Source organism: Mytilus galloprovincialis, chromosome 4 (genome assembly GCF_965363235.1).
Source record: "Mytilus galloprovincialis chromosome 4, xbMytGall1.hap1.1, whole genome shotgun sequence".
Taxonomy (NCBI): Eukaryota; Metazoa; Mollusca; class Bivalvia; order Mytilida; family Mytilidae; genus Mytilus; species Mytilus galloprovincialis.
The window spans coordinates 40,187,693-40,202,822 of NC_134841.1; the positions used below are offsets into that span (position 1 = coordinate 40,187,693).

The 15,130-nt window shown below is 32.2% G+C and overlaps 2 protein-coding genes across 3 annotated transcripts; both read left to right on the forward strand.

Moving 5' to 3' along the window:
* The first annotated feature begins 328 nt into the window (after positions 1-328).
* LOC143072133 (uncharacterized) lies at positions 329-7,479 on the forward strand. Of its 2 annotated transcripts, none has more exons than XM_076246944.1 (2): positions 329-480; positions 5,047-7,479. In XM_076246944.1, exon 2 carries the CDS (start codon positions 5,708-5,710, stop codon positions 7,394-7,396), a length of 1,689 nt encoding a protein of 562 aa, XP_076103059.1. In that variant the 5' UTR covers positions 329-480; positions 5,047-5,707; the 3' UTR covers positions 7,397-7,479. The 2 variants fall into 2 exon arrangements, with proteins under 2 accessions (XP_076103059.1, XP_076103060.1); XM_076246945.1 differs by lacking the exon at positions 329-480 and adding an exon at positions 1,984-2,095.
* A 3,915-nt stretch (positions 7,480-11,394) lies between these two features.
* LOC143071027 (uncharacterized) lies at positions 11,395-13,886 on the forward strand. Its single transcript, XM_076245115.1, has one exon. It carries the CDS (start codon positions 11,610-11,612, stop codon positions 13,884-13,886), a length of 2,277 nt encoding a protein of 758 aa, XP_076101230.1. The 5' UTR covers positions 11,395-11,609.
* The last annotated feature ends 1,244 nt before the right edge of the window (positions 13,887-15,130 follow it).

A 15,130-nucleotide genomic window follows, 5' to 3' on the forward strand; every position in this document is an offset into this window, starting at 1 on the left:
AAACCATCGACCAAAACGTGTTAATTAGGTTTAAAAATATCTTGAATGCGACAAAAATAAAATTAAAGCCTGTAAAGGTACTCTATATCCAGTGATGGATGTAAGACATGCTATAGTTTATATACGTGTTATAAGTTCCTCAAATTACAAAGATATATCATGTATTTAAAAAACACTTTAATTCAGTTAAAATCTCAAGTGTCATATAAATGAGCAAGTTTGAATTTGTTGACAAACTGTTCCATGTCATTGGTTTTAGGTTAAACCTTAATGATAATCCTCTGAACTGCGATTTTAAATCTTATCACCTTGTTTTGAAAATCACAAAAGAATGTGTTAAAACTTCTAATAGTTCGATATATACAATTATATGAAAGAGTTTAAATTCCAATTCGTTCTGAATAGATTTGTTTTCAATGGTAACGGTACCAGCGATCGATACAATGTGAAGCAAAACAATTTGTTCTCTGTAGAATGAAGGTAAGAAAATTGAATATGTATTTTCTAAAATTGAATATACCTTGTATCATATGTCAATGTTTTGTTAATATGTTTACCCTCATATCTTACTATTTTAATCTATTTAATTCATGTTTCAAATGTTTTAAACTTTATCGAAATGTACTCGATAACTTTTGACCGTTTCAAATTGCAAGTTAGTCATTTGTTTCAATTGAATAGCCATATCATTTTAAGTGTTGAAATTCTCTAAATTAAACCACTGTATTTAGTTTAATCATGACATTTCATACCAGGGGACGGATTCTTTACTTTCTTTACTTGAGGATATTGTTTTTATATATTTTTTTGGGAGGGGGTGTACCTTCATTAATTTGTTTTACGTTTTTCATCCAAAATGATATTTTCCCGATATTATGGTGACTTACGTTGAATGGTGATCGCTGTTAGTCTTTAGTTTTCTGTTTTGTTTTGTGTGATGTTGTTTTTCTTTTAATATTTAAATTTCTTTTGCCATGGCGTTGTGGGTTATTTTTTTTACTTATGAGTTTGAATGACCCTGTAGTAACTTTCGCCTCTCTTTCATTTTAATGTATAAATTACATGTCCTTTAATTCGAGACCTTGCTCGCACTCTTAAACCCAGGAGGTTTTAAGTCAAAGGTATAATAGAATAATAGCTGGATATAAATTAACTTCCCAGATTGGTAAGTATTTGATAAGGAATAAAATCTTGTGTGTTAAAAACATAGGAGTACATGTTGACTCTCGATTTGTGCCAATAAGACAAAAAAATATTTTGCAAATTCTCAAAATTAGCTTTGATAATAATACTTATATCTAAATTTTACATGGGGGAGGGCGGAGAAGGACCAATTTCTGCTTTATTCTTTACTCAATGAAGAACGTTCCAACAGGCCTTTGCTATCAATGACTAAAATGACCCTTTCAACTTTGAGACGCGGAAGCAGATAGTATGTTTATAACATATTGTTTCTAACTGTCAACCTTAAAAGCTTTATTTTATATTCAGAACATTTTTATCATAGGTTTATTTGAAAATAGTTGTGTTATATACGTATATCTTAGCTAAAGTTCAAAGCAACATATATTTAATAAAAAAAAATATTTGAGAACATTTTATGTAAACCGAGATGGTGTTTGTTCAACTAATTCTTGGGTTGTTAATTTCAGAAAACGTCATTTCAGATTATCTCGGTGCGTGAGCATCATTTCATTAAATATCAATTTTCCAATATTTCATATCACGAAATCTATATTAAGGTCTTGAATTCAATATGAATTGTTTGAATCTTGATTTTATACGCTAGTTCAGTGCATTGATCTGAGCCCACGCCAGAAAAATCACTTATTTTCGAATTAATCAAAATATCATATTGTAGATTGAAAGGTTAACTTATACTATAAACCACAGAATTCTATCATTACCTGATGTTTAAAAGTCAACTAAAATATAAGGAATATTTTGTAACAAACTAAAAAATATCGGCAGTTTTGTATATGTATAAAATGGCTTCTGCACTCTAAAAAAAGTCGAACAAAACTTGGAGGTTATACGTACTCAAAAAAAAAATAAGCTTCAATTGTAGGAAAATGAATACTTCCAATGCAGTTACGTAAGTGAAGCTTTTTAGAAAATAAGAATTATATGTTTTCTTTTCATTTAGGCATAATAGCATTGCTTGTTCTCACAGTTAAATGTAAACATTTTTGAAATTTTCATTTACAATACTTAAAATTCAATTGTTAATGTGAAATTGATTTTATGATTTCAATATTTCATTTCAATGTTTTATTTGATTCATGTTAGTGAAGTAGACTTTCTATGTATATTCTATTTTTTTCTACTTAAAAAAGATTCTTCGATTGATTTGTAAACCTCTCTTGACAAAAGTTGAAAAGAACATAGAAACATATTTTTCATGTATGAGGGTCCCGATGGGGGTTCTTTATTTCTGTATTCTTTAATTGTTAATGTCATTTTTTCTCTACTCCCGTTTACGGGACGTATTATGGTGTATACCGTTGACCTTCCGTCTCTCGATTCGCCCTTCTGTCAGTATGTTCGTCTGTCTGTCTTATTATGACTTATTTTAGTCAATTTTTCTGTAGATTTGTCCCATTATTCTGATTTGTTTAAATCTCATCTAGCCCCCATGTACTTGACATTTTTATACTTATTAGTAAAATATTTCCCTCGAATATTGAATGAAACATTTGATATCAAGGTCTTGGATGAAGGTCATCATTCTTTAATGATTGAGGGGTAGTCCTGGTTTGAGCATGGTGTCTTATTATCGAACGCTTAGCATGTGTTACAATAGACACCTTGATAATTCTAACAATTAAAAATAAAATCCTATTTCTCATTTCTAGTATAAAACATGGCTTAGTTTAAACATATTATATTTTCGAAAAAACAAAACAAAAGAGATTAAACACAAGTTATAGAAACATTAGAGACGCCCTCTTCCAATAAAAATATAAACACAAAACAAATAGTGACGAAAAGATGGTAGAACTGTATGTACTTAAGAATAACAATTATTATATACAAAGAAAAGCGTACACTATAATATAAAATATATGGAGTAAATGATAATTCATGTTCTGAATCTTTGTGTTCTTCTAGTAAATGATTGTACATAATAAACAAAAATCCATATTTTGCTCAAATGTAAGGTCTGCTGCCAGAGCTCTGGTCTCCTGTATATGTCGTGCATCCATGTATCTGAACAACTAGTGTGACTATTAATTCAAACAAAGGTTATCATGAGCAGTCCCGTTATGACCAAAATAGAGCCATACAATTGGAACCCAGTAACTATGCACCCTGCTTCCCAATGAAACTGTTATAGGATATCAGAAACCCCCCTTCATATCTGAGAATTAGTTTAACGAATATCAGGGTCATGTATTTATGAGCCAAATTATTTCAATCTATAGTACATATTTCATATTTTTAGGATATTCTATCTTGAAAGTGTTCTTGCACACTTAACATTGTTCTGTATGTGTGTATGGAGTTTCTTATTAATTGATTGATTGTTGATTCATTAACGTCCAGTGGCAAATACTTCATGCAAGTTCAGGTCGATAATTTACCATATTCCTATAAGCGTTTGGAAAACTGGCATTAATGTACTTGTAGACAAAAAGGTTTAAAATCAAATAACTGAAACCGAAAATTTGTTTAAACTACTTCTTTCAATTTGGAAGATTAAACATGACCATGTTATCAGTATGAAAATCATTAAAGGTAAAATAAAAATTAGAAATTTAATAATCTGATATAAATGTTATGCACGTCGACAATATTTTTGTAGGAAAATGTCAATCACCGTCCTAAAGGATTAAAATAATATTTAGGTTGCGTTAAAATTTCTAAGTAGATTGTTGGCAATAATTTGGTTTGAACCCTCCTTGCCTCTGAATTTTGGTTATCCCGTCAACCAGGGGGGTTCAAATGGGTTTAATGATATGCATCATATTAAAAGATTATAACTTAAATCTGATTATTGAAATAAAGTTTTTCAATTAAGCAGGTTGTTATTGGCCAAGGACAAACAATACATCGCATTGATCCGATATTAAGTTAAGTATTACATAAAAAATGCCAAGGGGATTGACCATCAACTTGACCAAACACTACAAAAACAATGTATAAATTCAACATACGTGACGTCAACATGCGGTTCCACTGATATGCATTCACACCTTCATTTTAATAAACAATTAAAAGAAAATAAGCAAGATATATGAAACAAATAAAAAATAACGAAAAAGCAATACAAAATGAGAGAGAAAAAAGGAAATTTATAAGTAAAGTAAAATATATCATTGCATCAATCTTCCCACATTTGGTTGTTGTTAGTGTCAAAGATCTTTTATCCAAAGGGTTGGCTGGGTATAGAAATACAACATATGGTAATTTCTGGAATTCTTCCGTTTGGCGCTAAATCCCTAAATAAAGTTGGCGTCTATTATGCAGTGAGGGATGTATAAATACGCAGCAACGTCGGTCGTAATGCGGACGTTAAACTTGATGCGCCATATAAAAGGGGTACCACGTTATCTGCAGGTGAAAGATACTTGCAACAATTTTTTTAGGAGTCAAGAGGTGGCCTGTTGCTAGAACAAATTTACTGTTATATGTTTCTCTACCTTAACATGCATTAACCATTTGCAACTAGACGTGACACGCCAACAATACACGTCATTTGCAAACGTCCCGATTCCAACAGGACTTGGACTGTTGTACTTGGCTTTGAACTAGTTTTCCTGCAGCTGTATATAGACTACTTTCAAGCTGGTATCTTTTGTGTTTATGTTAGTTGTTTTATTGTGTTTTAAGTAATTTCCAACTATTTTTTACAATTGTTCCCCGGTGTTTTATTGGCAATCATACCACATCGCCTTCTTTCTATAAAGTAGGTAACCATAGGGCCTTCCATACAGCAAGATTGGTTTAATTTATAACCGATTATTTCCTTTAAATGTTATTATTTTATGAATTTACTATTTATTTATTTTTGAAAGATAACATGTTTATTTTCTTACTTCACAGGAAGAAAGAAAGACTTTGAACTAATTGAGGAAATCTACAAAGTAAAGACCGTTATCGACGCCTTGGAAGTGATTGTTATAACAAGTAATCGTTAGACATACGTTAACAACAAACAATCGTCGTATTTAAATAAAATCTCAATAGGGAATTACAATACAAACATTGATTATCAGCTTAGAAATGGAATTTGTTAATATGTATACAGAGAAGTTAGTCAATACAGATATAATCAAAATTGTTTGAGCCACCTGATTTGAATGACAGTGAACTTTGGTAAACTTTTACACGCGCCACTTGTCGTTACCGTGTTTCGGCGTTGAACCTACTTAGAATAGAAAGATTAAATTTGTGGGGCTATTTAAATACACTTCGTATAAAGATTTATGAAACCAAATGATTTTTAATTTGTGATCAATATTGAAAAAAGGTTGAAAGTTAAAACCGCCTGGTAATTCAATAGAGTTGATGTGAGAAAATTATTCTCCAATTACCATATAAAATAGATGTTTGGTAACATCATACAATCAATAGTATTTCCGTATAAATAGATATATTTGGATCTATTTCATTTATGCTTACAAAGAAACTGTCATTAGAAAACAATAAACAAATACTTAACTCATTATATGTTTATATGGAATTATGGGTCCATTGAATTCATATGAATTCCCAATGGACGTGTGCAGCGAAGAAGGATACGGTAATGACATGGCAGACTAGTTCCCGCCTTTCCTGGTACTGTTCTGATGATTTCGACGAAACCAGACTCCCATCGGCATTCTCTGAGATGGGTATCGAGGAAACAGACGAAGGCAGACTTTCGCGCGCTTTACAGTCATGGATGTCGGACTATGTGATAAAAAGTATCGAGCCAATGAACAAACCTGCTTTGCAACCAATATTCTCTGGAAAATTAGGAAAAGATAGAGAGAAAATTAGTTTAGATAGAACCAAGCGTGTTCCAAGTGTTATTAAACGGTCTAAAAGTGAAAGAAAGGGAACCTACATGGAAAAAGACCCAAAATTTAAACGACGTCAAAACGATTCTTTTAAACTTCGACGATCGGTGAGTGAAATGAAAGGGAAGCGTCCCTGTAAAGATCAAAAACATAAAAATGAAACTGGACGTCTAAAACGTACTCCTAGTGACGATTCTATTTCAACTCACTATTCATCTCTATTTGAACTTTCGTCTCTTGAAGAAAAATCTGATGTTGTTACTTTTCAAAGTTTAAAATCAAAGAAAAGGGGGAGACATAAAAATGAAATAAAAGAACGACAATCGCCAGAACCTGTGCCAAGTAAATGGGTAGAACTTGCAAATAAGAGAAGTTTAGGCGCATTTGAAAAATTTATGAGAGCTCAAAATGTACTTCAGATTGACACGTTTGGTACAAATAAGGGTCAGTTTGAATCAGAAGCCTTTGAGTTGATGGACCCCAATGAACGAAAAATGATATTTAATTGTGGAAAACAACGTGGAATTAGATACAACAAAGAACTTAAAAAAAGTGGAAGTACAACTACTTTAAACATAAATATTCCGTTACAACGACAACAGAAAAAGTTACGTACATTATCTGCCGGACATAAACCTCTCAGTAAGGGTCTAAATTTGGAGGAGGCTAGACAACAACTAGCAAGAGAACGTCAGTTAGCCATGGCGCGTCAAAGACAGGAAAGTAGAAGTGGAAGACCTAGAAGAAGATCTACTCATTCACGGTTAGCATCCGCGCGTTCAGAAATCAGTTCAAATGTTTCATGTGCAACGCCGTCAATACGCTCAATATCACCTGCAACTACATACGAAAAACCTGAAACTATGTGGAAAGGGGATAAGGAAATCCTGGAGATGGATTTAAGGCGTGGCCTAACTACACGTGTTCAAAAAAGAATTAAAACAACTACGTCTGCTTTGGAACGTGTTACCGGTTACGGTGAAAATAATGCATTGCAAAAAACCGTTGGACGATGCGAGGATTTCCCGCATCTTGTTGATGATGATTACGGATTTAAACCAAAAATCATCCAGAAAATGAGGATATCCCCATACCTCAGTAATGTTATTCGAACAGACATAAAGGTAAGAATGGGTCGACCCAGATATCACGAAATCAAAGTCAGAGACTTAGAATGGTGGAATCGAGGCCAATCATTAAACCGAGCACATAGAAATTTGAAAGTATTTAATTGGTTGCATAGTCTACGTGAGGATGATTTTGAACACTTATTAGATTTAGACATAATTGATAAACCACCTGAATCAAGGGACGACATTGCAAATATGCACGTGGAATCAGCAGACGAACCGGATATAAAACCTCTTTACCAAACAGATTTCTTTAAATGAATTGTGATCAATTGTGTTCTTGTATGAAATCTAGTCCATAGAATTCAATAAAATTTTCATAATTTTAATATAAGTTACAAAAATGCTTTTGTTTCCCCATTGGATATAACGGAGATAACAACTTTGAAGTAAAGCTAGGCATATTAAGATATTGTTTTGATGCACATACTCCACTATATAATTTGTTTTTATAAATTATTTGTTAGTACCGGTTTTCATGGATTGTGTTGATAAAGGTAAAACACGAATTTAAATGTTAATAGAAGCATAAATGTTCTGAAGACTTTAGCAAAACCACGACATCCAATATTCACAATACTAGAATTATTTCCCAAACCACAACAATTGGGGCAAGGAAAATAAATGAATCCACATTATTCTATCTATTCACTGCGAGCAGTTTTCCTTCGGTCATACTTCTTTTTCCACGTGATTTTTTGAGTTGCCGCAAACCCAAATTTTATGGTTTCTTCATCATCGATAGTCCTTAAACCTGAAAATCTTGTTTCTGAAATAAAAAAAATAAAAAATGTGTACTGGTGGTCAAAAGTGCGAACGTTGATATACGTTTTTGCTTATACTTAAAGATGTGTAAAAAAAAGTAGTAAAGAGCCCCAAAATACTATTAGTTGGCATAGAAAGCAAAGTTCGTTTTACAGTGATATTAGATAGGTTTTCGTTATTAATACGTATTATTATCTAAGACGTCATGATTAAATTTGAAACTAAACAACTAACGACTTTTTTGCCCTTATTTTTTGTAAAAAAGGTAAAGGAGATAGCAAAAGGCAAAAAAATAATAAAATCGAAGACAAACGGGTAGCAACCGTATACAAAAGTATTCGACGAAAAGACATAAACTCATAGAATATTCTCACAGAACTTAACATCGAGTAATTGGATCCCCAAAAATAGAAGACACAGGTGAACCCTGGTACTACACAAGTGATATCAGTCAATTGTCAGGTGATAAAACGCCAACCAATTGCCGATCAGTGAATATTATTCAATTATCAGTGGATAATATTACATGCATTAATATGGTGAGATAATAATATAATGTAAATATGGACACATTTTTAGCTAGTCGCCACTTTGAGTCTGTCCGTTTGTCGTCTGTTTTTTTTACATTCTTCCCAAAAATTGCTAGATGAATTGAAACCAAAGTTTCTTTCATACTTCATACAATATTTTTTTCTTTGAAATTTGCTGTTTTGTCCAGGTTGATCAACAAACATGGCCTGTGTGGCTAACAAAGAGCATAATATTTAAACTGCAATTTTATACGAATAAATCGAAAAATGCAGCAAAAAAGGAAAAGCAACAACTTAATAATGGCCAACAAAACATGCTCTTACTATCTTCCTGATATTTTTGAAAAAATGTTTTGACCTATTTTTCGAGTTATTGACCCTGAAATATTGAAGTTTTAGACGCCAGGATTAAATTTGAAACTAAACCACTTACGACTTGTTTGCCCTTGTTTTTTGTTTAAAAGGTAAAGGAGACAGCAAAAGGCAAAACAAAAATCGAAGACAAACGCGTAGCAACCGTATACAAAAGTATTCGGAAAAAAACATAAATTCATAGAATATTCTCACAGACCTAAACATCGAGTAACTGGATCACCAAACAAAAAGAAGATACAGGTGAACCCAGGTACTACACACGTATTAACAGTCAGTTTAACATGGTAAATATGGACACATTTTTAGCTAATCGTCACTGTGAGTCCGACCGTTTGTCGTCTGTTTTTTTTTACATTCGTCTTAAAAATAGCTCGATGAATTGAAACCAAAGTTTCTTTGCTTCATCTACAATAATTCTTTCTTTGAAATTTGCTATTTTGTCCAGGTTGATCAACAAACATGGCCTGTGTGGCTAACATAGAGCATAGGATTAAAACTGCAATTTTAAACGAATAAATCGAAAAATACAGCAATAAAAGGAAATACAACAACTTGAAAATGGCCGACAAAACATGCTCTTGCTATCTCCCTGATATTTTTGAAAAATGTTTTGACAAATTTTTCGAGTTACTGCCCTGAAATATTGAATATTTAACTTTATTTTGAAAAAAACAGTGTATTACAGAATGGATTTCGAAAAGCTAAGGAGCTAGGTACAAGTGGACATTTTAAAAGTAAATTTCATAGCAATTTCTATCTGTTTGAAAATTTCCAGAAGAATCTTAAGATCTTTTATGCAGTTATTGTCTCTGAAAGACATTTTTTGTTTGCAAATTTCATAAGTTGCATAAACTGTTAATTCTAAATAATATTTATATAATTTGTTTGTAACGTGAATTTAAGTCACTTTGTTGCAAATATAGTTAAAGCAAGTATTATGATTTAAAAAAAAAAATCCTCATTCAAAATGAATGTTTGTACAAAGCGGCATAACTCAAAAACTAAAGATGCCTCTCACTGATATTTTACATATTAATTTTACTTACGTTTTTATCATTCAAACGAAGATTCGTATACAGAAAAAAATTAATAAATAGTTGCTCCTTTTTTAGATATTTTAAACCTACATTTTGAATTGCAAATATATAATTTTGGTGGATTTTTTTTTTATCTTATTGGGAATCATACCAAATCATCTTATGTTTATATCCAACATCTGGAGCATTACTGAAAAAGTGTTGAAGTCTTTACGACAATCTGTCATTTGCAGATACCATGCAGATGACAGCTATACGCCTTCCATTCTCAATACTACTGTATAGGTTAAACATGCATGATTATTTCAATCTGATTACTTAATATATTATATCCCCGATAAAAAAATACGGTATTTCTTGCCGATCAATTTTTATAGATTGAGGAAGACGGAGTGCTCAGCCATAACCACTGACTTTCGATACGAGCCTGACAATTCTACTTAATTAAGGTTTGAGTCGGACACACTTGTCATGAGTGTGATTCAAACTAGCCTTAGTGTTTACAGGCTAGTTTTACAACAGTTTTACTACTAAGACAACTCGGCCATAGAGACTTCTCAGTTACTTAGAATCTCCTTGATATTAGAGTGGTTTTGTTTATGTCAAGACACATTTATGTTAGCGACTTCGGTAAATAAAGGCAACAGTAGTATACCGCTGTTCAAAAATCATCAATCGATTGAGAGAAAAACAACAAATGGAAGTTTTTAACGACATTGAGTGGCTATACAGCCCTTGCACGATCGGTTTGAGAGAAAAAAAATCCGGGTTACAAACTAATACCGAGGGAAACACATCAGCTATATAAAAAAACCAACGGTAAAATAAATATTGAAGTGCAACTAAAACAAAGTCAATGCAACATACATAGAAACGAATTATAAGATAACAACTGCCATTTTCCTAAATTGATAAAATGAATATACATGAGCGTTACATATCAATGGCAATATTTACACGCCAAACGACAGGACAAAGGATATGATCCACTTTGCGATGGGAATGCAACAATGAAATATTGGAATAATCATGTTTGAATTGGTTATGGTTTGAGGACAACAATCAATGTCAATCTGATTTGAAGCTCGGTCTCTGGTTCTTCTTTTTTTCTTCTTTTTCTTTTGGTATACAATATTTCATCGTCATCTGATGATTCGTAAGAATCCTAATACATTTAAAGTTCATTAGGATATATTAGGTGCATAGTAAACCTAGTTTAAAAGAAGTCTGAGTACGATGTCAGAAAAGGTAACAAATTAAAAGAAACTTAACAAACAAAATGACAAAAGTTCATTATGATATAATAGATACATGCACTCACAAAAATGTAAATAATCCATTGACAGGGAATACCAATATATCTGAAAATCATATTCAAGAACTTGAACTCGGTCAAGCGCTTTACGAATGATACTTATATTTCTATACCTGCGTGGTTACATAATTTTTTTTTAACATAAAAAGAGTTACCCGGAAGAAAAGTATCAAATGCTATTAGTTAAAGCGTATGGTAGATCCCTTCAATAGGTTTTGTCAATCCGCATATAAAAGAGTAGGTTTGCCAAGATATTTAAATTTTTTGAAATAGTGTACGATAGTTATTTTCCGTAACTGTGGACAGATACAATTTTGACAACTGAATCAATTTAAGCCACAACACAAATGATTCTGTGATCTGTTCGTGGTCTTTTTTCATGTGTGCGTGTTTTTATATGGAATTATAACGATATGAGTTAAATATGTCTGGGTTTAAACACATTTATTAGGATGTATAACTGTATTTGTCAGATAGTGCCGGTCCTTTTCATGTTACTTAATTTAGTATATACTCAAGACTGTAACATTACAGTTTATGATCATTTATCAGAACAAGTGAAAATAGCTGACTGCAGTAAAAGAGGTTTTAGCGAAGTTCCACATGCACTCCCACGTGATATCACCGTTCTGGATCTTAGTGGAAACAAACTTCGTCATATCAGTAATTACTCTTTTGAAAATTACAGTTTATTGCACAATTTATCGTTGGCTAAAAACGAACTTCACATTATTGAGGATCATGCATTTTATGGATTAAGCCGATTGAAGGTTTTGAATATGAGTGAAAATATTTTGAACCTAAGATATGTCTATACACCACAAATGCTTTTGCCGTTGCAAAATTTGATTGATCTGGACATACGACGGAATATTCCGAATCAACCAACAGTGGATTTATACCATTATCCTGATCAAGCTTTTGCAGTTTTAAAAAAGCTAGAATTCTTAGCATTAGATATGGCTCCAAATCCGATTTTCGGAATAGGATTTCAAGGGCTGAAAAATCTGAAATCGTTAACGTTTGAATTTTGTTTTTTAAAATATCTTCGCGGATATACATTCGAAAACTTTTCATCGAATCTAGACGAATTGAAACTGACTAGATGTCATTTAAATTTTTCGGAAGTTGAAAACAATGCTCTTGTCCCTTTTCCTAAAATTACCAAAATACATTTTGAAGAATCATGCATGCATCTGATAGGGGCTCTTAACATGCTGTCGCCATATAATGGCAAAACTATTGAAATATTGAATTTTCGAGGTCTTAACTGTCCTATCTTCAATAGTAAAGAATATCCGTTTGCGTTAACTATCACTAGTGACATGATGAGACATTTGAAAACAATTTGTGTAGAAGTTTTAGATTTATCAGACAACGGGATAGTTGATTTTGATGAAAACTCGCTATTGTTATTTGATCGAACAGAGTGTTTAAAACATTTATATTTCAAAGGAAACAGGTTTGCGTTTGCTTATGGAAGACATATGGACGAGTTAAAATCATTTTTTAACAAATCTGTTGCATTGAAAACATTTGACTATTCTTATATTCCAGTTCGGTTTAAGCTGAAAGAAAAAGATTTTTATCACCAAGGACAAGACAACCATGTTTCTAACAATTTAGTATATTTACCACGTTCTTTAGAAAAATTATCTATGAGTAATATAATCTGTGAAGATATTGGTAGAATATTTTATATACGTCAAGGAAGCAATTTGACGTATCTTGATATATCGTTCGGTTATTCAAATAATGCTGTCCTGTTTGAAGTAAACGCAACAAACAAAGTTGAAACTTTAGTCTTAGATGGTCATTTCCACTGGACATTGCACCAAATAGAGCTAGTTAATTTCATAAATGTAAAAACTTTATTGAGGAGAAATGCTGGGTTGGATGAGTTTATGATGCGTTATCCTCCAGACGACAATCTTAAACGATTCATAGCACTTTTACGAAAACTTAGATATCTCGAACATTTGGATATATCAAAAAATAGTATCTTTAATTTACCAGAGAATGTATTTTTTAATAATGGACATCTTTCCGAATTATCACTGTCTAACAATTTATTTCAGTCCATTCCAAGTCAGATTACATCTAATAATAACATGAAATCACTAGACCTGCACAATAACTTACTACCAACAGTGGATCATAAAACTCGTGTTTGGGCAGATTTAATGAATCAACAGCATGGTTTATATTTTCTTCTTGATGGCAATGCATTTGAATGTAATTGTGATAATTTTGATTTCATCAAGTGGATACAAGAAACCAAAGTAAAACTTGATACCAGATCATACAAATGTACACTTTTAAACGGTACTGTGATAACCGTACTCGAAGCATATGAACAGATGCATGATTTGTTTTCCGGCTGTAGAAATTCAATATGGCTGATGGTTTCTTCCATTTTGATAGGAACAGGTTGTATTATGACTCTGCTACTTGTAATATATAGTAGACGATGGAACATAGCTATATTGTTTTACCGCATATTCCGAAAAATTGTTGAAAAGAAATACGGTAAAAATTACACTTTTGATGTTTTTGTTTCATATGGAGGGGATAGCATACCTTGGATTAAAAACTACTTCATTCCAAAGCTAGAAGACGAATGGAAGCTTAAAATATGCATAAAAGATCGCGACTTTTACTATATTTTTTACTTTTATTATAATCCTGGTACTTTTGATAACTATTTACGGCGGACACTCATTTTATGATGCAGAGGCAGAGAGCATAGAAAACAGTAGACATGTTATATTTTTACTTACTCCCATATTTAAAGTCTCGCGAGAATGTCTGTTTGAAATTGATAGAGTGAAACATGAAATAAGTATGCAGAACATTGAAAATATTATAGTTATATCTAAAGACATTACTTTAAAAGATATTCCTGAAGGACTTACTCATATTTGGAACTATGTATTATTCATTCAGTGGCCAGAAGACTGTAATGATCATGACTTAACATGGCAAAAATTGAGAAAGTGGATTTCTGGTGATTTTCTGTATTAGAATATATGACACCAAATTAATGCAGTGCGAACGACAGGTTTATCTACAAAAAGACATTTATAAATATTATATGCGTTCGAAACGATTTTCTGGATTCACCTTTACCGGGAACGCTTTAGGCAACAAAAAAAAGACCAATGGTGCCGAAAGACGTGAAGGGCCTTCTTAACATTTAAATTATATCAGACTCTATATGAGGTAAATTTTGGCTGGGGGAGTTGAAACCCTAACTATCACAGTGATTCCGCTAGGCAGTGGTCACATGACATTTGCCAATATTTCTCTCAATGTGCTGACTTTAAAAATTTCAGGTGAATTCTTAATAATAGACAACTTTCGAGTTCGATGCATTTCCGTCAAATAATTTGGTTTAAGTGAGCATCATTCGTGAGTTTAGGGGCATCGTCACTTCCGTTCCCTGATGAGCGAGTGGTTGGAAAACTATGATGCTATATTGCACGAATTATTCGGCAAATTGAGTTCTGATAATTGACAATCAGCAATGCTGTCATTAGGGAATTGTGATTAAGTACCTACAGAACAAACATTATTTCTAGTTTATCCTGCACAATGACGATCACTTAGACGCTTGATGAACGTTATTAGTTTAGGGATACAGGCAAGCTCCTCTTTCTGGTTAATGACGTCACAAAGGCGCGCATAATTGACGAGTTTTTTTGCGGTAAAGGACATACACGAAAGTGGTATATTGCCCTTATGACATTTGAATAAAAGTCTGTCTTGATTATTGTTATCAAGAGACAGGGATGGATTTATGTTTGGAAATGTCTCGGTTATATCAATAAAATGACAAACCTCTTCAAAATACCAAAATAAACATTTGAAAGAATTTAACCATAACATTAACAAAATTTCGAAAGGATTGTCATTGATAAGCGAAAATGAAATTAATTTTATCCTTAAATTGTCCCATTATTTTTTTTTTAAA

Bases quoted from the DNA above. Each gene is read 5' to 3' on its own strand.
- LOC143071027 (XM_076245115.1), top strand. From the start codon at position 11,610: ATGTATAACTGTATTTGTCAGATAGTGCCGGTCCTTTTCATGTTACTT.
- LOC143072133 (XM_076246944.1), top strand. From the start codon at position 5,708: ATGAATTCCCAATGGACGTGTGCAGCGAAGAAGGATACGGTAATGACA.